This window comes from Takifugu flavidus, chromosome 9, assembly GCF_003711565.1.
Source record: "Takifugu flavidus isolate HTHZ2018 chromosome 9, ASM371156v2, whole genome shotgun sequence".
In the NCBI taxonomy this organism is placed as follows: Eukaryota; Metazoa; Chordata; class Actinopteri; order Tetraodontiformes; family Tetraodontidae; genus Takifugu; species Takifugu flavidus.
Window position 1 is genome coordinate 9,514,687 of NC_079528.1, and position 23,936 is coordinate 9,538,622.

The 23,936-nt window shown below is 42.4% G+C and overlaps 4 protein-coding genes across 8 annotated transcripts; 2 read left to right on the forward strand and 2 right to left on the reverse strand.

Annotated features, from left to right (window-relative positions):
• The first annotated feature begins 605 nt into the window (after positions 1–605).
• rnf20 (ring finger protein 20, E3 ubiquitin protein ligase) lies at positions 606–7,422 on the forward strand. Of its 3 annotated transcripts, none has more exons than XM_057044127.1 (23): positions 606–761; positions 1,131–1,311; positions 1,428–1,496; positions 1,585–1,683; positions 1,774–1,921; positions 2,019–2,204; positions 2,322–2,437; positions 2,666–2,812; positions 2,902–2,976; positions 3,062–3,181; positions 3,272–3,307; positions 3,390–3,569; positions 3,645–3,780; positions 3,875–3,996; positions 4,093–4,246; positions 4,367–4,670; positions 4,829–4,946; positions 5,088–5,237; positions 5,321–5,533; positions 5,706–5,831; positions 5,915–6,055; positions 6,435–6,539; positions 6,873–7,422. In XM_057044127.1, exons 2-23 carry the CDS (start codon positions 1,141–1,143, stop codon positions 7,047–7,049), a joined length of 3,093 nt encoding a protein of 1,030 aa, XP_056900107.1. In that variant the 5' UTR covers positions 606–761; positions 1,131–1,140; the 3' UTR covers positions 7,050–7,422. The 3 variants fall into 3 exon arrangements, with proteins under 3 accessions (XP_056900107.1, XP_056900108.1, XP_056900109.1); XM_057044128.1 differs by having other exon boundaries at positions 3,272–3,301; XM_057044129.1 differs by lacking the exon at positions 3,272–3,307.
• A 311-nt stretch (positions 7,423–7,733) lies between these two features.
• On the forward strand, positions 7,734–11,218 carry LOC130531934 (transmembrane protein 109-like). Of its 2 annotated transcripts, XM_057044139.1 has the most exons (4): positions 7,734–8,729; positions 9,034–9,093; positions 10,335–10,437; positions 10,750–11,218. In XM_057044139.1, exons 1-4 carry the CDS (start codon positions 8,484–8,486, stop codon positions 11,103–11,105), a joined length of 765 nt encoding a protein of 254 aa, XP_056900119.1. In that variant the 5' UTR covers positions 7,734–8,483; the 3' UTR covers positions 11,106–11,218. The 2 variants fall into 2 exon arrangements, with proteins under 2 accessions (XP_056900119.1, XP_056900120.1); XM_057044140.1 differs by lacking the exon at positions 9,034–9,093 and having other exon boundaries at positions 7,739–8,729.
• A 1,004-nt stretch (positions 11,219–12,222) lies between these two features.
• LOC130531933 (uncharacterized) lies at positions 12,223–16,581 on the reverse strand. Of its 2 annotated transcripts, none has more exons than XM_057044138.1 (7): positions 16,281–16,581; positions 14,867–15,136; positions 14,541–14,636; positions 14,102–14,262; positions 13,896–13,988; positions 13,778–13,816; positions 12,223–13,321 (listed from the first exon to the last, which is right to left on the reverse strand). In XM_057044138.1, the coding sequence occupies exons 1-7, from the start codon at positions 16,321–16,323 to the stop codon at positions 13,169–13,171; spliced, it is 855 nt and encodes a 284-aa protein (XP_056900118.1). In that variant the 5' UTR covers positions 16,324–16,581; the 3' UTR covers positions 12,223–13,168. The 2 variants fall into 2 exon arrangements, with proteins under 2 accessions (XP_056900118.1, XP_056900117.1); XM_057044137.1 differs by having other exon boundaries at positions 14,346–14,636; positions 16,281–16,558.
• A 410-nt stretch (positions 16,582–16,991) lies between these two features.
• Positions 16,992–21,803, reverse strand: LOC130531931 (uncharacterized). Its single transcript, XM_057044135.1, has 8 exons — positions 21,496–21,803; positions 19,537–19,691; positions 19,297–19,429; positions 18,941–19,207; positions 18,575–18,868; positions 18,350–18,492; positions 18,158–18,274; positions 16,992–17,966 (listed from the first exon to the last, which is right to left on the reverse strand). Exons 1-8 carry the CDS (start codon positions 21,530–21,532, stop codon positions 17,784–17,786), a joined length of 1,329 nt encoding a protein of 442 aa, XP_056900115.1. The 5' UTR covers positions 21,533–21,803; the 3' UTR covers positions 16,992–17,783.
• Positions 21,804–23,936: the final 2,133 nt, after the last annotated feature.

Genomic DNA, 23,936 nt, shown 5'->3' on the forward strand with positions numbered 1-23,936 from the left:
GATCTGTAACTCACAAATAATGACAAGCCGACATTTACCCAATCTGGACTCTGCTCCCTGTGCAATGTGCGTCTTAGTGCTTATCGATAAGTCCTGTTTTACACAAGGGTTGATTAAGAAAACAGAAATTTGGCAAAACAAAATCTTGACAGCATGAGCTAAGCTGCTCTATCAACTGAATGAAAATATAGATTTAAATGATAATGCTGCTTTTAGAGCTGGGGTTGCCAACTCATTACTTTAGTCCCTCTACACACTGCAAGTCTATTATGTTGTCGGAATCCAGCACGGCACCAGTGCATAGTTATTTTGAAGCATTGTTCAATCATTTTTATATGCCTAGTTTGTACTAAATGGTTTAGTTAAAGTTATTAAAGCATGCTGAGGTTGATGAACACATGGATTTTGTTATTCCAAAGAATTTTCGACTTTTGTATTATGTAATGTGGTATGTAACTTCTATCCTAAATCTAGTTACCAACTGAGTCCTGTAGCACTCCGTGATATTGCGTGGATCAGATCAACCAAATAATCAGTAACTTGCAACTGAGATCCTCCCGAAACACCCTGCAGTACCAATAAAGCCGGTTGACGCCTTCTACTCCCGGTCGGTAGGTGGCGCTGTGACGCTGCCGTTGATTGTCCCTCTCCGGTTCGTCCCTCTCCATTTCTTCCGTTTCCGAGAGGCAATAGAGCTAAAACCACAACATTTGCAGATATAATTTTTTAATATCCCTATAAAATTACGTACACGATCCACGGTAAGTCTTATAACGTGTGATAAAACAAACATAATTCCAAAGTCTGTGCATCGCCCGTCTGCTTCAAGTTCCAGAGATCGCCAGACGCATTGAAAGCGGACGTTAGCGAGTGGCTAATGTTAGCTCAATGCCGCACTGGCTAATCTGATAAATATATTCAGCTTTTAAGTTTAGAAATATTATTTGTCTTCGCTGCCCAGCTGAGGTATACAACTCCTAAATTAGATATTCTGAGTGTTATCGTGGTGCACTTCACATCGCCTAGCTAACAGTTTGTCATTCATTCAGTCAAAACCTCTGAATCTCAAGGAGCACTCGTAACAGTATTTCTTCTAACAGCAGTTTATTTTATCTCTATTATTTCTTCAGAATTCAGAGGATGTCGGGGCAGAAGCGTCCTGCCGACCCCAGCACTTCCTCGTCCTCCGGGACGCCCCCAGAAAAGCGGAGGGAGAGAGAAGGAGAGGATGGGGGACCCAGCGTGAGCTCAGCCGCCGGTGGGAGCACCGCCGTGGAGACGGTCATCAAACTCGGTGGAGTGTCCAACTCTGTGAGGCCCTCTCTTATTCCTCACAACACTGCAATGATGCAATGAGCTTTCTTCTCCGAATTTGAAGATACACTTTTTATGTGCAATACACAACCTGATACACAATTGCTTTTCAGGAGGAGCAAGACATTAAAGCTCTACAAGCTAAGAATCGGAAGTTGGGTGAATCTCTTGATCAGAGACAGGTAAGTCAGTCAGGGTTAAGCGTTCATTACACATTTTTCATTTTTTTAAAACCAAAAAAATCTAAGTAACTCACTTGACACATTGCAGGTGATTGAGGACGAGTTGCGAGAAAGAATTGAAAGACTGGAGACCCGTCAGGCCACTGATGATGCCAGTCTTCTTATCCTCAATAGATATTGGAATCAGGTAAATATTTCCAGATCTGGGAGCAAAATAAACTGTACAGTGTCAGAAATGCTGTAGAATTAAAATGGGATGTCATTCTCTTGTCTTCAGTTTGATGAAAATATTAAATTGATTATCCGGCGCTATGACCAAGCAAACAGTGAACCTGAGAAATCACTGTTAAACGAGGGAAGGAGCCTCAAGCCTGAAACTCCAGAGCCTGATGGGGATTCAAACCAGGAGAGGGCCAAGGACAGAGGTAAACACTCAGATAATGTGGACTGGCAAATGGTTTTATTAGATAAATATCCAGACATAAAACCCCTCAAACTGTTTATCCTCTTGTGGCCATTCAGCTCAACAGGGAGAGACGAACAACTCCTTCCTGGCTACACTTGCAAGCAGTAGCAGTGAGGAGATGGAGGCAGAGCTACAAGAGAGGGTCGAGTCCAGCAAAAAGCAGGCCAGTCATGCTGTGGAGGTCTATAAGTGTCTGAAGAGTACTGTGGACCTGTTGCGGGCAGAATTGGACTCTGGAACTGGTGCGTTAAAAACCAGAACAAAAAAGATTGTAAACATGCTTAAAGCCAAATATAATTTGAGAGTTTGTGAAATGTGTTTGCTTAGTTCTAAAGTGTGACATTGTGACCTGTTCTCAGAGGGCAATTTATGGCAGGCAGCAGCCAAACTTAACTCCCTGCTGGGCAATGAAAACGAGAGGCTGAAACAGTTCACCGAAGACCTCAAGCAGAAACACAGTCACATGACAAGCGAGGTACAAACCATCCTTTGTTTGGCTCTTCAGGTCAAGAGTTATTGCACGTATTGTGTAAAATAGTTTGAAAAGTCTGTTACTGACGTATTGGAGTCAGTTTAACTGTGAACACCTTAACGTTTGAGCTTTGTTTTCAATCACAGATGTGCATATTTTAACACTTCAGCCCAACTTGTGAAGAAATGTCTCTATAAGTTTGAAATTTGTGTTGCCTTGATCCTTGTTTAGTCCCGACCTCTTGGCCGTGCGGCTAACAAAGCGGACCAACGCATCAGTGAACTGCAAGTTCTGATCGAGGAACTCCAGTGGGACATGGAGAAGATCCGTCGCCGAGAGAACAGACTGAATGCACATCTGACAGAGATACTGGAGAGAGTATGGATGCATTTTTCTATCTGTCTCATTTGTGGCTGAGTTGTTCAAAAGTTATGATGAAATCGAATGTAAAATTGAATGTATTTCAGGTAAATAGTAAAGGCTACAAGGTCTGTGGAGAGGCCAGCAGTGTGTGCGGGACTATCACCATTAACAAGAGAAAGGTAGGAATATTATGAGACAAAACTTAATTACTGGCTTTACAGTTTTCCTTTAATACTGTTTTCCATATGTTTCTGTTTCAACAAGTTTGAGGAAATGAACAGTGAGATGGAAGAGAGCAAGGAGCTGGCGGACAACCGCTTAATTGAGCTGCAGAAGCTCCAGCAGGATCTGCAAAATGTGCACCAGGAAAACAACAATATGAAGGTATTTCTTTCAATGTATTTCATACATGTTATTTATAACAAGTCTGTGTTTTTACTGCAGCCCCCAAACTCTAAATCTGCCTTATTGTAGATAAACACACAGACACACACTCTAGATCCTGTAAGAGTAAGAAATATGATGCACAAAAACATTATGCGAGTACTCTTATTAAACCTCAGGAGTTCTTAAATTGTCGTGTTACTTTTAGGTGGAGCTGCTGAGTCGAGCAGAGGAAATGGTGAAAGAAACCTCCGAGTATCGCTGTCTGCAGTCCCAGTTTTCTGTCCTGTACAATGAGTCTCTGACCCTCAAAGGTCAGTTAGACGAGACACGGGCTCGCCTTAACACCACCAGGACGGCGAGGCTCCGGCAGCTAGAGCACATGGAGGTAAAGATCATTCCCCCCCCCCCCCGTTTTACTGTCAGTTTGTGTTTTCCTCATTTCCTTCCTGACTTGATGCAGAATGATGAGGTGGCGCTGCAGAGGAAGGTTCGCACAGAAGTGTTTCAGCTGGAGGACACACTGGCTCAGGTTAGGAAGGAGTACGAGATGTTGCGCATCGAGTTTGAACAAACCCTCGCTGCCAATGAGCAAGCAGGTAAATAGCATCTTGATTTAAAAGCACGAAGACCGCCACTTATTGCTTTCTCCGTTTTTCCCCCTGATTCACTTTGCCTGCTTGTTTCCATCAGGTCCCATCAACAGAGAGATGCGCCACCTTATCAGCACGCTGCAAACCCACAACCAACAGATGAAGGGGGAGGTGGTCAAATTCAAGCTCAGGCTGAGAGAGACGCAAGCTGAGCTCAGCCAGGTGAACCCGATTGAAACAAGAGATCGCTAACCAGCAAAACATATCTTTGCTTCAAATTCAAACCCAGCACACTAAAAACCTTAAATTCTTTTTTAGGTCCGTGCCTCTAAGGGAAGTGCCATCCTCCAGTCTCAGTCGAGTACGGAGGTTGAAGTGAAGGAAGAGACAACGTCTCCAACTCCAGCAGGCTCTGGAGAGCCGGTGATCAAGACAGAATCTGACACTGGTTCCACCACACCCAGCACCACTGGTAACTAACACCCATCATTTCCTTTAATTAAAACAAATGTGAACGCTTATCTTTATTTTTCTGATGTCACTGTTCTAATGACGCATGTAAAAGAAAAAAAGTCCGGTCTTTATTTTGCAGCTGTTGTGAAAGCAGAACCTGGAGTAGAGCCCGAGGTGATGATAAAAGAAGAGGAGAAAGAGGAGAAAAAAGAGAAGGAGGAAAGGAAAGAAAAGGACATTGTGAAGAAAGAGGAGAAAGACCGAGAGCGGGAGAGAGAGAAGGAGAGAGAGAGGTCGATCCGCAGTGGTATGATTAAAGAGGAAAAGGAGAAGCCGGGGAACAGCAGCCAACCCGAGGAGTCAGTCGGGGAGCGCATGTCGATGGTCGGCGGGTCAAAAAGGAAGGAGATGGAGCAGCTGAAGATTGTTAGAACGGAACTCAAGTGAGCTGCTTCAGATGGAGCTGATGCTCCAATCAGATTACAAAAGTTACTTGTACACATTACTGTTAAATGGGCTTTTTCTCTCTGTGTATATATATAAAAGGATAAACAACCAAAATAGCACTTTAAATTAGGTAAAAGCTTGTTCATTTGTTCAGGAAAGCCCAGGAGTCTCAAAGAGAGATGAAGCTGCTGCTGGACATGTACCGCTCAGCACCAAAGGAGCAGAGAGACAAAGTCCAGCTCATGGCTGCAGAAAAGAAATACAACTCAGAGGTGATCACACTTTCACACCACACATCATCCACGCAGACTTTGTGGGCGGTGCACAGAAACAGGATAATGGGCCTATCATTAGGCTAATTTTCTCTCTTTATGATGCTGCAGTCATTTATATGATTTCAATTCTAATTTTAGGGAGAGGAGCTGCGGCAGAGGCTGAGGGAACTGGAGGAGAGGGAGAGGAGGGAGGGCAAGAAAATGGCAGACGAAGAGGCTCTGAGGAAGATCCGCTCTGTGGAGGAGCAGATTGATATGTTAAACAAGAAACTCTCCATAGCCAAACAGGTTTGTGGGCTGATTTGTTTGTTTCAGAGTACAATTTCCCATTTCACGTCTCTCACTCTGTCTCCACTTCGCCTCCTGTCTAGGAGGAGGACGCCTTGTTGAGTGAGATGGATGTGACGGGCCAGGCCTTCGAGGACATGCAGGAACAGAACATTCGTCTGATGCAGCAGCTCAGAGAAAAAGATGACGCCAACTTCAAGTTGATGAGCGAGAGGATCAAGTCGAACCAGATCCACAAGTTGCTCAAAGAGGAAAAGGAAGAACTGGCCGACCAACTGCTTACTTTAAAAACTCAAGTAAGTCATCAGGACTCTTGAGCAACTGGTACAAACACATTGCACAAAAAGCAAAACCAACTTCTGCAAAACTACTGTATCAGATTTACTGAAAAGGCTGCAGTTGTTGTTGAGTGTTTGTTGAATTTATTTTAGCTTGTTTTAGCTTTAATGCTTTTGGTATTTTTCTTAGGTTGATGCCCAGCTGCAGGTGGTGAGGAAGCTTGAGGAAAAAGAACGTCTCCTGCAGGGCACCATCAGCACTGCAGAAAGAGAGCTTGCCCTCCGCACACAAGCTTTAGACATGAACAAACGCAAGGTAAATATTTGCTAGTTTAGAGAGCTTTTTTCTTTAAATGATGTGAAATGTGTGAATAACACAAAGGACATCTTTGTCTCCAGGCTCAGGAATCTGCAACACTGTCAGAGGAGGTGAGAGTTCAACTGGAACAGGTTCAGCAGAGACTCAGCCTGGTCAGAGAGGAAGTCGTGGAGAACAGCATCTCTAGGGAGAAAGAATCATTTAATGCACGACGAGCACAGGTATCAACACGCAAGCGCGACCCTCGGCGTTTAATCACATTTAAAGGGGAAGATGTCAAAAACCATCCACCTACATTAAAAGTCATAGAGACTTTTCTCTGTCTCTAAAAATCTGAATTAAATTACATTATCTTGAATATAGATAAGATTTTATGGCATTTTTAAATCAGAAAATGTGTGTTAAAAAAAAAAAAGTCACTCATATGGAGCCGATCGAGGTAAAAGGTGCAGAGAACAATCCCTTTCTGTGGCACGTACTTAACAATGGGCTGATGTTGATTACCAAATATAGACTTCTAAGCTTATTTACATAGAAAAGTAGTCAAATCTGGTAAAATGGTGACCACAGACACACTTCCCATATAATTCTGTGTTTCAGGAGGACATCTCTAAACTGAGGAGAAAGATTGAGAAGGCCAAGAAACCAGCTGAAAAAATCAGCAATGGAGATGACATCCTAAATGAAGAAATCAGCGAATACAAGGTTGGTGTCTGTGAGCTGGCACGCTGTGTTTACATCAGGATATATCACAATGATACTTAAAATAAATTCTGAAGCCAAACCCAGTAGGATTTTTATCATTGTGGTCATGTCTTCAAATGTGTAGAAAATAAAAACCTGTAGCCTGACCTCACCTGTGTCTCCGTCAGCGTCACCGCATCATTCAGACCCGATTTGTGTAGCTCAGATTAGCATTTTTCATACAAGTTTATACATAAAGGCTTTATATCAGATCTCCCATTAAGTGCTTGGAGACCTTTGTGTGTCCACCGTTTATGGCTCATCACTTCTATTCAAATCCTCCTCCCCCCCCAGGCCCGTTTAACGTGTCCGTGCTGCAACTCGAGGGTGAAGGACGCGGTGCTGACCAAGTGCTTCCACGTTTTCTGCTTCGAGTGCGTCAAGACACGCTACGACACACGCCAGAGGAAGTGCCCCAAGTGCAACGCCGCTTTCGGAGCCAACGACTTCCACCGCATCTACATCGGCTGAAGCTGCCTAAAGGCGTGCACTCCAGGGGGAGGGGAGCGAACATGCACCCCTCCCCCTGTCAGCAGCATGGTGGCCGGGGTCCCCTCAGATCTACAGAGCCCGTGAGCTGAACGTTTAGCCTTACGAAAAAAAGAAAACCTCCGTCATCCAGTATTTCTGTTGTACTGGTGACGTAAGCCGACACACCTGTAGAGAACTACAGTGAGAAAAGAAATCTCCCCTGTTCAGTAAATTTTGTACAGTTGTGTGTAGTCTGTATAATAACGTCTGTTGTTGCTGTTTGATTTATTTAGATTTTTTTTATTTTGAGTTCAAAACTGCCTTCTCTGTACTGGTTTGTACTACATTAAACTGTCCAGTTTGTTTCCAGCGACTTGCTTTTTATTATTATAAAGCAATGCCAGAGAACAGGGCTTATATACAGCTTTATTTTGTCTTCATTAAAGTCAAAGTTCTAGGAAAACCACCGGAGTTCCTTTGGGAGTCAGGAAAACTTTCTTCCGTGTTTCTAATCTACAATAATCTAAATGTGTCTAATCAGAAAAAATAGAATGAGGTGTTTATGTATATTATTTTTTTCCGCATTCAAACACTTAAGTATTCGTTAAAGGGTTTATCCCGGAACATTAAAACCACAAATCCCAGTGTGCAAATCTGTGTTTATCCTCCTCCTCCGGGAGATGAAGCCGTGTTGGACTATCGGAATAGAAACGCTGGGAGGCTGAAGGGTCATGTGGCAGCAGCGTCAAAGAGGACTTTTGAAAAGGTTGTGCAACATAATCTACTCCAGCAGCGCATTTTAAACAAACTGGCAAACAAAAGAGCACCAAATTTGCGCAGTTTGCAGCAGAATTAAGCGGCTTTATCAGACTCGTGGTCGGGCTCAGCGCCACCGCGTTTCCTTCTCTTTCGACTGCCTTTCGAACTTGTGGTATCGCTTTTGCGCTTAATATATATGTTGGGTTTTTTGTTGGTTTTTTAATTATTCCCTCTCTGTCGTCTTTTTGAGGCCCGCTGGATTTAAGTCCTGATCGGTTTCTTACCAAATATAGCTGCTGGTAATTCTGGAGCGCCCTTGAAAGAGCGTTCTCAGTTTGGACATTTGCAGCGTTGCCAAAGTTTATAATTAAAATCTGGGCTCGCTTTGAGCCACTGGCGATTTTTGCGTGTACTAGTTTTACTCTACTTTGCTGGTCGCCCCTTGCATTTCTCCTCCTTGTGTGTGGTTTTTAAAAACCCTTCGCGGGTTTCGCTTTTTTTCCCCCTCTCGGTTGTATCCAATGAATGCGCTCAGCAGAAGCCATTTTTAAGTCTTTGTCTGACAAGCCTGTCTTGGCTCACTGAGCTGCCCAACCTGCTCTTTGCTGCGCTTCTGACTTGCCTGTAATTATTCTTCGCGTTACCATTCCCCCTGCTGTTCTCACGTCCCCGACAATGATTTTTGGTGCGTCTGGGCGCGGCGGAGGTGCCATGGCTCGGCTTTTCTTCACCGTGACTGTGGCGGGGCTCTGTTTGGCGGTGAGCTGGGCTGGTGCTCAACCACAAACCGAGAAGGCCAAGCCGGCAGAAGCGAACCCACCGGTGTTCACCCTGGGTACCCTGATCACCGGAACCTACCGGGAGATCCAGCGTTACGCGGAGTCGGCGATGGGAATCGGCGTCATCCGGTCAGCTGTTGAGGTACTGAGCGGTGCGACACCTTGTGTCTCACGCCTCTTTTCTTCATACCTTCTGTTTCAGCCGTTCGGTCTAACTTCACTGTTTGATTGGCTGATGTTCTTTAATCAATACTTGATCACTAATTTTCAACTCTCACCTCTATCCATCCATCCATATCTGCCCATGCCCCCCAACGTGTAAATCTACCCCTGATCCCCTCATCATCTTTGCCCCCTTTCACTTCTTGCATTTCCACCCCCTCTTTACTCGACACACACTTTGCTGTCTCCCTGCTTCCATCCCAACCTGACTCCCTCTTCCCCAGAGTGCAGTGTTGTTTCTCGAGTCGTTGCTCGGTCAGGAGAACGTCTATACCATGTCCATGGTAAGAACCTGGTTGTCTCCAACTAGTCTTTCCTGAGATGTGGCCCCTGAAACGGGGTCCGTGTCCGTTGCCACGTTCTGTAAAGAGTCTGAGCATGTTTGCATAGGGACACATCTGCATGAGAGAACCCCGCTGTAGTTGTGCCTTGTGTTTTGTGGTGTAGCGAGCTCGGAGCCGTTTATCAACTCCAGTAACCAGTTTGAGTTTACTTCCTGTATGAAATGGTTTTAAAATAAGGAAGTGCAAAAAATGTTGCATCTCCGGCATATCAGCAGAATCTAGAGAAAGCTATTCACCCACCGGTGTTCACCCTGGGTACCCTGATCACCGGAACCTACCTATGCGCCTCAGTGCTGATCAGGTAATCTGAGAGTTTGAGTGTTTGTTTTTTCCTTTGTTTTGTGGTGCTGCATTTCCCTGCTTTTATACAGCATATGGCCAACTGTGGTGCTTTCAAACACCTGATCAGGACTGATGCAACACTGATCCAACTGATCCTTTCATCAGATTGATTGGTGACTTTAAAATGGCACATCCTCTTTTGCTTTGCTTTCACTGACAGTCCTGGTTTATTGGATAACCAGGACATTTGTGCGTGCATTCATAGCTGCAACACAACTAAAAAACTCATTCAGTCACCCAAACACTGTCACTAAGCAGTAAAACTATTGTGACGAGATCAACCTGAATGCACCACTGTGGAAAACTGGAACTGGAATTTCAACTATGTCATAAATTTACCACATAATCAGAGGATCTAAAACCTATCATATGTGTGGCTGCCTCTAAGAGGAGTGAGGAGAAGATTATGTTTTTAATCCATCCATACTGCCCAAGAACAGGTTGTAAGTATAGACTTACTGACATGAAGTGACAAATGCCCGGCGGTTGCTCTGACATGCCTGGACAGTCCTTGTGTGTCGTGCAACAGGTGCCGATAAGACACGCACGTCCAACCTTCCGCACCACCCGCGACCTTGACTAACGAGGTAGCTCGCAGTGTGTGCGCGTGTGTGAGATGTGAGATTGTTTTTGTACTGGGGTGGAGGTGGGACACGGTGCGAGAATCAAGAGCGGTGCAGTTCAGCTGTTGCTTGAACACACGCTGCTGAGATACAGCAGAAGCACTGTAACCGGCGCGTTTGGGATGCGTCTGCGTCTTGTCTCCGCATGATTGCTGAAATAACAACATTGTCTCATTGTTCAGAAAGCAAAACAAGTCTCCACCCTTCCGTCAACAGTTTTTGGAGATGGTGATCCGATTCCTGGCTGAGGGGGCTGCCAGTGGCCTCAACGTCATCGCTGTGTACCTCACAGAGATCCTCAGGGTCACCGGATTTAATGGTAGGTTCCAGGTGGGCCCGTGTTCATTGTGGCGTTTCCGGCTGTTGCACAGTGCTTAGTGCTGTGTGTGTGTGTGTAAGTCACTACTGCACTGAGACACACAGAAAGTGGAGCAGGAAAACTGTGCAGTGCAAGTGAAAATATGCAGGCGGGCCTTTCCCTTAGGTAATTTGTCTGCCACTCCTCGTGAGGAGCAAATGTTTGCTAGGAGCTTTGTCCCCATGGGAGCAGACTGAAAATGTTCCTATCATTGCCTTTTATTACAATGCTGTTGATAAAAATGAATAAAACACAGGTTTCTTCTCTTCACAGTTGCGGTGACATTACCTCTCTTCACTCCAGAGGGCGTCACCGCCATTGCCCAGTGGGGCCTCCTGGCTCTCTTTGGCTACTGGGTGCTGACGATGCTCCTTCATCTGGTGATCTGTGTGGTGAAGCGCGTGTTATGGGTGGTGAAAACTGTCCTGGTTCTCTGGCTTTTCGGTCTGATCGTGACTGATAAGAACGCGACTGCGGACACCACGGCGGTTCGGCTATGGGGATTGGTGCTGGGGTGCGTTCTCTTGAATCTGCTCAAATCAGACTCTGAAAAGATTTGCTCAGTGGACAACCGACTGAGGAACCTGGAGGGCCGTTTGAAAGCCGTGGAGAAGAGGAAAGGAGAGTAGTGATGAGAAATACGATGGTAAAGTTGGTCTGAGACCATATAATGATGACGTTCTCTGTTGGCATGTCAAACTATCAAAGGAAATAAAAGTCTGTGGGATTTTAAAATGAGAAATACTTTTTATTGTCTCTGTGAAACCACACATTTTCTTTGTAATATCTGCATGCAGAGGATGGATTCTGTACATATTCACAAGCTTCAAAGCACACTTGTGTCTCTGAGAGAAGCTCAACACTCATTGGCCTGTTCAGGCAAGGATCTGCTCAGCCAATCACTGAGCAGCAACAGGAATGCATTCAGACCTGGTCGAATCAGATCAGCGGCTAAATGCAAAGATGGGTGATGGAGGCGAATGTGACAATAGAGAAAAGGATCTGTGAACACACAAATAAAGGCTACCAGTTGGGTCAGAGCAGTGGAAGAACCACACTGAGCTGCTTCTCAGTGTGAAGCGACAAACCGAGGCTTCGATATCAACAGGTCTCAACCAACCTGGAGAACATAAATCCAAAGATTATTCAAATCCAGCCAGATTCATACACTGAGAATCATACAGATGTGTCAACACTTGCCGAGCTCAATAACAGCAATAAAACGGAGTCCTCTTCAGTCATTTTCTCTGACTGGTACTCTGCTGCACAGTCAACCGAGGGTCCTGTTGACCCACCAGGCTCGCAGAGGTAATGTCTCAGTTTTCCTCCAGTGGAGTGGAATGACCAGAATTCTCTTCCCTGTCATCTCAGCCTACAGCAGCAAGTCAATGTCCTCCTTCTCTTTGAAGTGTTGGAGTGTCAGAGAAGATGAACATAGTGGAAACCATTGTTGTTCTCTGCATCATCACAGATACACGTGGCAAAAAAAGAAATGTCACTTTGGTTCAATTCCAAGAGAGATTTTTCTGTGCAGAAGATTTTTTTTTCAGTTTGAAAAAGAGTGAGAGGGGAGCATCTACTGGTGAGGACCTTACATGCAGGTTGGACCTGGTTGTCGTTCAGGATTTCATTTTAAAGGAGTAAAAATGTGTGTTACAAACACACGTCGGCTTGTCCTGGTAGCGATGAACTGGTGTGTAAGCACTTGGCTGTACTGGGAGAAGCGTGGGAAAGGAGCACAAACCATTCAACAGAGTTCTTTATTATAACATGTAACAGCCACAAACACACATGATGATCTCAGCTCAGTAATAAAGTGATAAAATATGTTGCTGATAATTGCAAATGGCCACAGATGCATGATTTCAAAGCGCTCAATTCAACTGTAGTACAGTATAAGGGTTATGTTTTTATATTACTGTAGATGTGTTTATTTCGTCGGTTAAGGCCAATGTTTGCACACAGTAGTGAGTAGGTGTGTTAAAGGCAACATGGTCATGACAGTGTAATTCAATTAGTACCATGTAACTCACAATAATATAAATGTGATTCAAGCATAGATAATTTTCCTAATATACAATCAGCACGTCTGTGTCACACAAAAGCTATCAAACATGCATATACATGTATTCCATAAAACAGGAAGATGGCCTTGACTTTTAAAATAAGGAAGTGCAAAAAATGTTGCATCTCCGGCATATCAGCAGAATCTAGAGAAAGCTATTCCTTTTGCAGCAGGAGAAACCGCAGAGACCTTTGAGGTCAGGTAGTAAAGACGCTGAGGTAGAAGTTTAAACAGATGTTTGTTTAAACCGAGGTCGTCGGTCACTTATGGCTTAAACCACCTCTATGGCTGAAAAAAGGCACCTGTCTCTCCAAAAAAAACCTAGACCCAAATAAGCCTAAAATACCTCAGTCCAAAAGATTAAACATAGTCCCATCTAAAACAGCCATTTTATGTACATAATGACAAATGCATACGTGAAAAAGTATTCCTAATGCATCGAACAAATATGTAATTAGCGGTTCCTACAACATTTGATAATGTTTCTTTGGGCTACAGCAGAATCAGATGTTGATGGCTGTGGAACAAGTAAACAGAAGGTCAGTGACAAGCAACAGTGCAGTTACAATGCAAATAACATTTAAATGGCAAAGCTATTTAAAGCTATTCACTTTTTAGTGAAAGCTTTTAACGGAAGTTGAGTTTGTCTGAGGTGTAGACATCATGTGAAGATGACCCAGAATTCAGTGCAGAGGGGAAACTCATTCCCTTCAGAGAGAAGCGTGGTTCTGAGATAATGGATGATGGGCCATGGATAGCCCTCTGGTCTGAAACAGGAACCTGGACACAAGAGGAGACGTATTCCAAACAGGTTATAGCGATATTACATATCGTAATATACGTAAAAATGATTGATTGATGTCCACAGAACTGATACAGCTCCAAATATCTTATGCCCGTCTATCTACAATCAGGGTGTCAGAAGGTGCCGGAGTCTATCCCAGCACCAGCAGTCACATCTTCCATTGAGGAAGACCCTGGCTGGATGTTGATCCAGAACACACTCGCTATGAAGAAACTGTTCATTTGTGTTTGTCAGACAGAGATTTGTCAGTATCATTCATTTAGTGCCAAACTGGTGACGGATTTAACATTTGGACGGTTGTGTTTGGCTGGAGTTGTGAACAAGAAATGAATTCCAACGAAACATAATTGAAGTGAAACACACCACAGCCCACATTCATTCATAATGTGTGTGTGTGTGTGTGTGTGTCACACCGATGTTGGCATCGATACCTGTGCTGATTTAATGGCCACAGATGGAGGACTTTGCATCTGCAGGTTAAAGAAAGTCATTAGAAGTGACGAGGAACAACTAAACACGCCGATTCCTCTGTAAACATGACGCACTGACCAGCGGCCCGGTTTCACTCGAGGAGGGGTGGGTGGAGCCGTGACCATCCGGAGCAGAATCTTCCATCTTAATCCGAACAGGCTCACTGTCAAACTGCAGTTCCATTTAAACAGAAACAGGAGTTTACGCGCAGAATCTGGGTCTTTGAAGGCCGCACCACCCTGCGCCCTCAAGTGTCGGGGTCGCTTCTACGGGAACAGACTCACCTCGTTGTATTGCACCGCAGGCTCATTTTCAGGGGTCTCTTCTTCCTGCTTTTCGGAAGAGCTGCTTCCACAGCAGCAGTACTTCAAGCAGCCACAGCAGCCTGAGAGGATGCTTAACACACCAAGGGTGATCCCGATGGGGGACAGATTAAGCTTCCCGGCTGAAACATTGCAGTTCCAGAAAGACAACAAATATTAAAATGACACACCAAACAGAAAACCAAACACTCCAAACCATACTCACGCTCAATGTCCAGCGTCACTACTAAGGCCTTGTTGTTATTCTGATCCCTAAACTCAAATTGACCTTTGCATGTCGATTCAAGGTAACTGTTGTAAATTGCACATGGCTGTTTGAGCTCAATGTAGGAACAACCAGAGTAGTACACATCCCCCGTCAGCGTTCCGTTTTGGACCATCTTGGTCATGCTCATCTTACTTTCTGAGAAGAAATAAATGTTGCAGAACTGGGGGTCCAGGTTAAAACTCATCCGGATGCTTTTCCCGCTTTCGCGTTTGTAGAATCTTGTGTTTTCTGCAACAGAAAGAGAACTCGATGGCAGCTAGGCTCACGTTTGTGCCATAGTAAGGTTACTATAAAAACTTTCACCTAGGCATACGTTGCCTCTATACAGCTTTCAGAAATAGGTCAATATAATTGTGCTTTTGGCTTTACAAAACCATGATGAATTCAGATAAATTATGAATGTAAACGCTACTCTACTGCAGTAGAAAACAACAGCAAAACACTTCATAAATACTCACCAATAACGACAATATTAAAGGTGTCCAGCACTAATCCATTCTTGTCCCTTGTTATATATTCACCATTATCCTCTTGGGTCAAGTCATACATCAAATAAAAGTTGCCTATTATCTTTCGTCTACTGCTTTGAGTAATTGTACGATTCGTGCGGTTCCACAAGACCACTGTATCGGACTTGTTCTTGTGCCTGAACTCAAGTGATGTGGCTTCTCTGGACATCATAAACCTGGACCATTCCCCATATTCTTTCTGAATGTCAAGAGAGTAGCCTGAAGCAGAAATCAAACAGAGACATGACAGCGTTAGGTTCAGACAGGAGTTGGAACCCTCAACAAAATCTTTTTTTTTTTTTTAATTTAAAAAAAGACAATGTCCTAATTTAGGAGTTTCTGACATCAACGGGCTTGAAGTGATTTGAGCATGTTCATGTTTACGCTGCTGCAATAGTGGAGGAGAAACTATTCCATTTGACAACAAATCCAACTATTTTCAGTGACCGCACAACAGGCCTTTTGTATCAATTATAATATACCGGTAGTTAATTTACCAAGTGAGTAAATTACCACAATGTTGCTTGGATAAACAAAGCATTCTTCATTTGCACCTGAATGCATCCTCAACAATAGTAAATGTGAGAATTCAGCAATTCTATTTTTTATTTAAATGTGCAGTAAAAAAGGGATCCTTCTCTTCTTGAGCTCAGGGTTCACTATGATCATTTGAAAAAATAAATCATAGTTTAAACTGCCCGACCGAAGGAGAAGTTCACAATATTGTTCTCAAGCACACGTGCACGGAAACGTGAAGCTTGACATGTACAATATTTTAAGGTTTTATCTTTACTCAATATTTTCATTAAGAAAACAACACCAAAACACAAAATAAAGTATTATAGAACAGATGTACATATAATTTGCAATAAATAAATACATCACATAAATGATATTTACATGAAGCCATGAGTGAAAACACAATAATCTGAGAATGGAACAGTTTTGGGGCGCACGGATAGAATTATTTGTAGTTAATTGTCTAAATCAATTTATTTTAAATATATATATATATATACATTTATTTATGTCGATGAGGTCATAGACATGAAGTATAGTTAGTAACGCAGCGTGAATACTGCTTCACCTGTCCTCCATTTTTCCACGATCATATATATCAGATTATTGGTGTACTTTGTACTATTAAATCAGCCACGGTTATTAAATTAGCCACTGGTGAAGGACATAGAAAGCATTCTCTACACGTCTAGTTGCGTACTAGAAAGAAGGTTCCGAGCATCGTTACCAAAAGAGAAAAAGCAAAACTTCCACCACATTAAATAAGTGCATTGGATAATGTTATGCAACAAAAGAGTATATTGGTGTTATAAGTAAGAAATAACAACTGATCAGATGAACTTACCGAGGCAAGAAAAGCTGGCCAAGAGGAAGAACAGCAGCGACATGACCGCTCGTGATAGGAATCAATAATTAAAAAAGAAGTACACCTTAATACCTTTACAAAGTAACCCCCCTCCCCCCCAATAAGAAGCCACCACGTTTCACCAATAAACAAACAATGAAAACACTAAAAATGCTTCCAACTGAGCAGACATTCCGCTATGGCACCAGGCTGTAATTCGGAGGGAGGTTCCTTGCAGTGAGCCCTGAACTACACACAGCCAGAGGGGCGGTCGTGAGATGTTCACGATTATGGGAATTTACGCCACCAGCCAACCCTTCGCTGATGTTTGTTGCTACAATTAATTGCTTGACCGGCCAGGACATTTAAAACTATCGACCATTATAGTGACATATAAGGCAACGTTCATTTTGCGTAAAAACAGTTGGCCCTAACCCCCAAATATGAGTTACATAATCTGACCCCGCCCCCACCAGTGACACTTCCCAGCATTCATTGATGGATGAACTGGAGCGGCTGCTCGTTACAACACACAGTACCGCAGAGGAAAGTCAGCTGTTCACCAGTTTAGCCTCTTTAATTTAGGTTTCACTTATTCCACGGTTTTGTAATCAAATACAGTAGCAATCTGAGTGTACAACTTTAGAATTCTATAACTAGTGTAAAGTTATTTTTTAGAGTGTCAGAGGATCTTAATTGTTGAAGCAGACATAAGTTCAAACATCGTTTTATTGGAGGGTACACAGAAACATTAACACGTAGAAGGTTGTCACAACAATTAAAAAAAGATTTACTATCAATGAAGAGCATCTTGTGGTTCAGCATCTTGCCCACAATCATGTTCAAAGTCATTACAAATAATCAGCAAACGTGTTTCACATATGTAACGGCATTATGTATCCAGTAAACACTCAAATGAGAACCACACATTACCATAGTGATACAATGGGGGGAAAAACCACCTTGGATATGATAGAAACACAAAACATAAGGCACATAAACATTCTGAATTGACAACAGTAAACAGTGGCTTGCATTGATGGCTGCAGGTAACAATCTTCAAGAAAGAAAGAAAGAAACATGTGTATAGTTACCTTTCTACGGGTACAGTACTAATATTAAACAAAAAGATCAAAAGAAATTATTGAGCAAAACAGTGAGGTTTGTTCTTTCTTACCTGAGAAAAATGAGATGATCTGCATTATAATTTGTACAATTTAGTAGGTTGTTGTGGTTTCAGTCTTTGCTGTGTTCCCAACTGCAGCCACTTTCCTAGTATTGAGCTTACAATAATATTGCAGTGGTTAAAAGTTTCTGCTAGTTTATATCAAAAACTAGACTATAAAATAAGAGATGAAAGAAAAAAATGATTTTGACATCTAAAAATGTTTGTGTAATTTATATGTTTTCCTGGTTAAGTTTTAGCTATTTATTTGTACATAAAATTTACCAGAATGTACAAAGACCTTAGATCAACCCTATCCTCCCTGTCCAGCATGATGCTCAAAGAAAGTTGAGCTTGTCAGAGGTATAAACATCAGCCATGGTTGAGTTTGAGCTAAACAGGGGTGCCGAGGAGAAGTTGGATCCTTTCAGCTCAAAAGTGGGTTCGCCATCCGAGGACAGGAAATTGGGCTGGACCTGGAATCCAGGTGGTGAGGCTGCCGGCTGAGGGGGAGCTGCCATCTGAAAGGGACACATGAGGCTGTGTCAGCTGTGTTTGTGTCAAAACATTCAAAGGTCAGAAATCCCCGCGATGATGGATCGTCACTGCTTATCGAAAAAAAAAAGCTGTTCTATCACACAAAGTATAAAAAGGTGCAGCCTTGAGACGAGAGAGTGTGTGTCAAGTTTTCCCAAACCCCCTTAAAACATACCGATGGACCAGTGGAGAAGGCTGCAGGTTGTGATGGAGCAACAGGCCTAACTGGCTGATACCTGTACACAGGTGTAGCTGGTGCCACAGAGTAGGTCACAGAAGGTTGGGCCCGATCCTGCAGCAGGTAGATTGAGATGAAAACACCAGCTTGTACCTCAAATACGCCAAATACGCCTGAAGGAAAACTTACTTGCTGTTGTGCAGCAGGTGCCGACTCATTTCCTTTGGAGGAACTCTTTTTACAGCAACACTTTCTCACACAACAGCAACAGCCAATCAATGCCAGGATTATTAAGATGGGCACAAGGATGTAAACATATGTGGGAAGATACCCTGGACGACAGAGCAAGAAACGAGTTAGATTTTATATAAATGTTTACTGCTTCTCTGCTTTTCCCAATTTCCTTTTGCTCACCAAAGACCTCCAACCTTACAGTTTCAGCCAGGTTGCCATCTGGATCCTTGAAGTAATAGGTGCCACTGTGTCCGCTCTCCACGGGGCTAATATTAATGCCGTCATCGTACTTGGAAAACCTCCTTTTAAATGGCACATGAATATAGCTATCTCTAACCTGAATCCCTTTGTCAACCAATGTGTGCTCTTCATCATCCTCATCAGAGATATACGTCAAAGTCCAGGTTTTTGATTTAGAGGGAAATCGGATAAAGACGTTTTCCCTGTCTGTGGCTTTGAGGTGTGTCTCTTTTGCTGTGTGGAAGAGAGTAAATTGTATCATATTTTTAATAACATACAAAAACACATCCTGTTTTATCCCATTACCTTCCACCTGAAGCTTTGTCCGACTCATCAAAGTGTTGTCTTTCTTCCTAATGTTGTAGTAGCCATTATCCAGTTGAGTGAGGCTGTGAACATGAATTTGATTCCTGTTGATCTTCAGATTTTCCTTATTGATCAGAGAGCCAGTACGATTCCACAAGACTGTTGTTTCTTTGCTGTTAAGTCTAGTGAACTCCAGATACTGAGCCTCTCTGGGAACATCAATGTAGAATGAATTTCCATAGGTTTTGGTGACCTCAGCACCACATTCTAAAAGAGCACAAGTCAGAAGAGGTTTATTCCATACAACACATTAGCAATACTTTTTTTACTGTATCATATTTGATAGTTGTTCTCACCCAAAACCTTCAGATTGATGATGTCAGTTATATCATTGTCACCAAATGAGACAGAATATGTCCCCTCATCGGTTTCTCTCAGATCTTTTAAAGTTGCTGAATACGAGGTGATTTTGAAACGTGGGTGATTAGACTGTAGAAGACCACAACGTTTAGTCGGGACAGAAATATTGGGCGCCCTGATACTTTTCAGCAATCATGCTGATAAGACACATAACATTCTATAGACTCAGTGGTTACCTGCCCATTATTGGCTATGGTCCTCCTGGAACTCCTTCGTTCACCTTTTGGGGTAAAGTAAATTGGCCCTTTGTAAAGTGGTGGATGGTATGAGAACGGTATGGGAAGATAATATCCATAACACTGCTCTTCATCTCTGACTCCCGCGGAAAAGCCTTCAATCAGAAAAACACATAAATGTTGTTTCTCAGTGCAAGATTGTGCCTTTGTAGAAGTACAACCGTACTGAATTAAAAAGAGAAAAGGTACCCACGTGGGGTGCACTGTTATAAATACATAATGGCTCCTTTGGTTGATGGAATTTGTCCTTCCATCTAAACCAACTATTACTAAATAAATATATTTAGTTATGTAGATGAAATCAGGTCATAAACATTTTGTCAAGTACAGATAGTAAGGCATAGAAACTGCCTCTCCTTTATTCCATTTGTATACCTTCATAAATTAGATTAACTGTGTACTTTGTATTATTAATTTAGTGACTGTTAGGAACGTTGGGGGACCTTCAAAAAATGATGTGATGATCCTTTTGCTCAAAATGTACTAATACCAAATGTGAGCTAAAAAAGGTTTAATTATATCTAAATAACTCCAACATGCATACAGTATTAAACCATGCACTTTAACCCTATTTTGTCATGATGTATCTTATATGGAAATGAGTTATTTTTATTATAGTCATTGCAACTGGATTACTTATGTTGTGATTGTTGCAGCCTAGAACATGAGAAAGACTGGCATTTGTTTACATCCAGTAGCTTTATTTTTCTCAGTGTCAGATACTCATGTGCAGCACCTTTTGCTCAAAAATTTGCTCATCAAAATCCATTTTCAACCTGCATTGAGCCAAACAACTGACATCAAACATTCACGACTGTTCTACTATAATAAAGAGCCTGACACATTTCCCACATAACATCATTGCTCATTATAGCGCCACATTTTTCCCTTGTGGGGGAGGGGCTCGATCCCATCCCAGCTGTCTTCAGGAAAGAGGTGGGGTTTTAACCTGGACAAGGCGCTAGCTCATTGTAGAGCTAACATGCAGAGTCATATATCCATTCAAACTTTCATTCACACCTTCAGACAAATCAGAGTAATCATTTCACTCATCCCCAAATACAGTCTTTGGTCTGTGGGAGGGAGCCTGAGTGCCTGGAGAAAACACAGGAGGCCACGGGAAGAACGTGCAAACACCACATAAAAAAAAGCCCCTGGCCCCAGGGAACCGTCTTGCAACAGTGCTCATCACTGCACCCATGGTGACCCATGAGATGCTCTCCTCCTCTGTATTTTTGTGCATGGGGCTACAGCAGCAAAGTCGGGCTCTGTTTTGGTTCCGAAAGCCTCAGTAACTTTTAGAAGCCCAGAGTAGATCTTTGGTTTAGGCATTTTATTTTTAAAAAAAAATGTTATAGTGTTTCAGCATTTGCATAAAAATTAGAAGTAAAGGACACAGAAAATGTGTGACTTGAAAGCTCAGTCATACAGTAGTGTAGACATGTGCAAACACACATGCATGCATTTCCAACACAATCACAATTACACGCACAGGATCGTAGTGCCTTCAGACAAATTAGTACGAGTGTCCCGTGTACGAAGTATTTTCACCCCTATCCGTATATGGTAAAATGACGTCATCGTGATGAGAACCCTTCAGAGTAAACAACGTGTGAGAGCCTTATGCTAATTATGTAGAGAAATGATATTGAAATGTTATACTTTTTAGCTAGAGTAAAAACAAAGCGTGCATCAAAGGGTTAAAGGAGGAGGGACAACTTTCTCTCGAATTACATTAAAAAGAAAACGCCTAGAAAACGCCTTTTATGTTTACGAGAAGGTTTTATATTTGCACGAAAGACGTCGCTAGTATCTTAACAACCCCTGGTGTTTTGCATTATGCATTAAAATGGTTTATTAATTACAAGCAGTAAATACCAACTGATCATTTTAACTTACCAACACAGTAAAGGGCGACCAACACGAACAGCAACATGACCACTTGTAGTTGAAAACAATCGTTTGTTTATACCTTACAACGTGGTTAAATATACGGCACCAGCTTTTCACTTGGGATCCAGTAATAAAAAATGCACGGTTAAAATTTATATATTTAAAACTGTACATACATTCCGCTGTAGCACCAGACTAACATTCAGAGGGAGTTTCCTATGAGCCTGAAGTACACACAAGACAGAAGGGCGTTCGTGAGACGTTCAAGGATTATGGGACTTTATGCCTTCAAAACGCCCCTTCGCTGATGTTTGTTGCTACAATTAATTGCCTGCAGACTGATCGGTCAGTACATTAAAACTGCTGACAGGCAGACTAATATTGGTCCTTTAGCGCGACGTTCTGATGCCAAAACAAGTCCGAGATTCCCTCCAAACGTGTGTCATTATCCCGCGTTGCACCAGTCTACCGACTCCACCCACCGGGGTCATTTCCCATTATTACGCTGATAGATATAATTATCGTAAGCGCCCACGCACTGAGCACCCCAGAAAAAGCAATTTTTAACCTCTTTTGCTTTAAATTTACTTTAAATCTAATTTGTGGTTTTGCTGTAATCAAATACATCAGCACCGTAATGTTATTTTAGCGTGGTTTGAGGCTCCTAAATGTATAACTTGCTCCAAAAAGTTGTCTTTTACACCGGGGTCAAGAAGCCAGTCCTACATCTTTGCTTTGTTCCCAACTACAGTACAAGTGAATTCCCAACATTGCGCTTCCTGTAATATGGTTTGTCTCTTTTTCCTATGGCCATAACCTCCAAATATGAGCTGAAATTTTTGTGCTTCTGGTAATGCGGTTTGTCTCTTTTTGATACTTTGTTCAGCATTTAAAACCTGCAACCTTACAGTTTCCCTGTGCTCTCCACAGCGTAAATCCCACTGCTGTTATCCCACTAAGTAAATCTGTTTTTAAACGACATAATACATTTTGTAATGGTGCTTTCTAAGGAAGTACTCTTGTTGATCAATGTGTGCCCTTCGGTATCTCCGTCTGCGTGACACATCACAGTCCACACAGGTGAGGTGAATGGAAATTGGATGATGTGATTATTTACTATCTGCTATTTACCTCATAGCGTACTTCAGAGTACTTCAGAGTACGCTATACAAACACATACAAACATATTTTTAATAACTCATCGATTACACCTGAAGCGTTTTTCTATTCACCAAAGTTTTGTCTTTCCTCTTTAGGTTGTATTTCACCTCACACAAGCATCCCTGCTCATCTGTGCGTTTCCCTTGGTAATCTGAATGAACTCCAGATACTGGGCCTGCCTAGGAACCGGAAGAGCAAAGGAATGTCCATACAGCCTGGTGACCTACTCAGCACAGTCTAAAAGAGCAGAAATCAGGATGGCATTGCCACTTTTCCACCAGTGAGATGGAATAGGACCCCGCATCTGTATCTCAGTTAAATGAACTGAAATCACTTTAGCTTACAGATGCAGGTGATGAGACTGAAACAGATGACATAACATTTACGCTGGGACAGAAAGGCTCAATCGCAATCGTGCCCATAAGACAAATAACATTGATTCTCTGGTTACCGGCTCCTTATTCCCCAGTCTTAAATTAGGAAAACACACAAGGAAGTTAATGCTTTTGCATATATTACACTAACATTGCTTGATGATGACGAGTTTTACATCTCTTTAATGCTACTGCTACTGAGGGAAAATGCCCTAAAATCTCCTTGTTTCTGACCTTTATCCACTGTAGTATTAAGCTGCCAGAAAGCTTCCTTTGGAATATTGTTCAGTAAAAGAAAAGCTGTTTGAGAACCTTCTGAAAATAATTATGCTTTTTAACAGAGCTTTTCTTTTTAAGTTTTAAGGTGCCTATATTGATTTGGTAAGATTTCAAACGGATGCTTTTGCCATTTTGAGCTTTCCTTCACCCTGGCCAGCTTCAGCATGAATATGGTGATGCTGTTGAAGCTCTTCAGCTTCTGCTTTAAGATGCAACCATGGCAGAAACACTGGCTGAACTTTATTAGGGATTAGAGTTAGTGTAAATGTTGGAGGGTGTGGAATTCCCGCTGTGGATCATAACCCTGTTTTGGATTGGTTAAATCTGCCAGGGTGTGGCCACTTATATAACCACATTATTTGTCTTTTGTATCCTCTAAAACATTTTCCTTTGTTTTCTTCAGATGAATTGTTCATGTCAAAGGTCAGCCTGAAGGAGGAAATCTTTCAGGTTTGTCCCAATGTTGCACATCACAAAAACCTGGCATTTAACAAGGGTGTTTAAACCAACTGTGTATTTTAAATATTAAATCTAAAGAATTGGGATATAATCAAGAATGAATGTGTCTTGTAGAGAGATTTCAACATTTGCATATTGAAAGTTTCCCACCTTTTTTCAAGGACATTCATTATT

Coding starts and splice junctions, on each gene's coding strand:
- LOC130531931 (XM_057044135.1), bottom strand. CDS start 21,532: ATGTTGCTGTTCGTGTTGGTCGCCCTTTACTGTGTTG. Junction 19,208..19,296: donor CATCAATCTGAAGGTTTTGG/GTGAGAACAACT, acceptor GTGCTCTTTTAG/AATGTGGTGCTGAGGTCACC. Junction 18,275..18,349: donor CACCTGCTGCACAACAGCAA/GTAAGTTTTCCT, acceptor TACCTGCTGCAG/GATCGGGCCCAACCTTCTGT.
- rnf20 (XM_057044127.1), top strand. CDS start 1,141: ATGTCGGGGCAGAAGCGTCCTGCCGACCCCAGCACTTCCTCGTCCTCC. Junction 1,497..1,584: donor AATCTCTTGATCAGAGACAG/GTAAGTCAGTCA, acceptor GACACATTGCAG/GTGATTGAGGACGAGTTGCG. Junction 2,205..2,321: donor AGAATTGGACTCTGGAACTG/GTGCGTTAAAAA, acceptor ACCTGTTCTCAG/AGGGCAATTTATGGCAGGCA.
- LOC130531934 (XM_057044139.1), top strand. CDS start 8,484: ATGATTTTTGGTGCGTCTGGGCGCGGCGGAGGTGCCATGGCTCGGCTT. Junction 9,094..10,334: donor ACGTCTATACCATGTCCATG/GTAAGAACCTGG, acceptor TTCCGTCAACAG/TTTTTGGAGATGGTGATCCG. Junction 10,438..10,749: donor CAGGGTCACCGGATTTAATG/GTAGGTTCCAGG, acceptor TTCTCTTCACAG/TTGCGGTGACATTACCTCTC.
- LOC130531933 (XM_057044137.1), bottom strand. CDS start 16,323: ATGTCGCTGCTGTTCTTCCTCTTGGCCAGCTTTTCTTGCCTCG. Junction 15,137..16,280: donor GGCCAGCTTTTCTTGCCTCG/GTAAGTTCATCT, acceptor TTTCTGCTTCAG/GCTACTCTCTTGACATTCAG. Junction 14,637..14,866: donor CTTTAATATTGTCGTTATTG/GTGAGTATTTAT, acceptor TTTCTGTTGCAG/AAAACACAAGATTCTACAAA.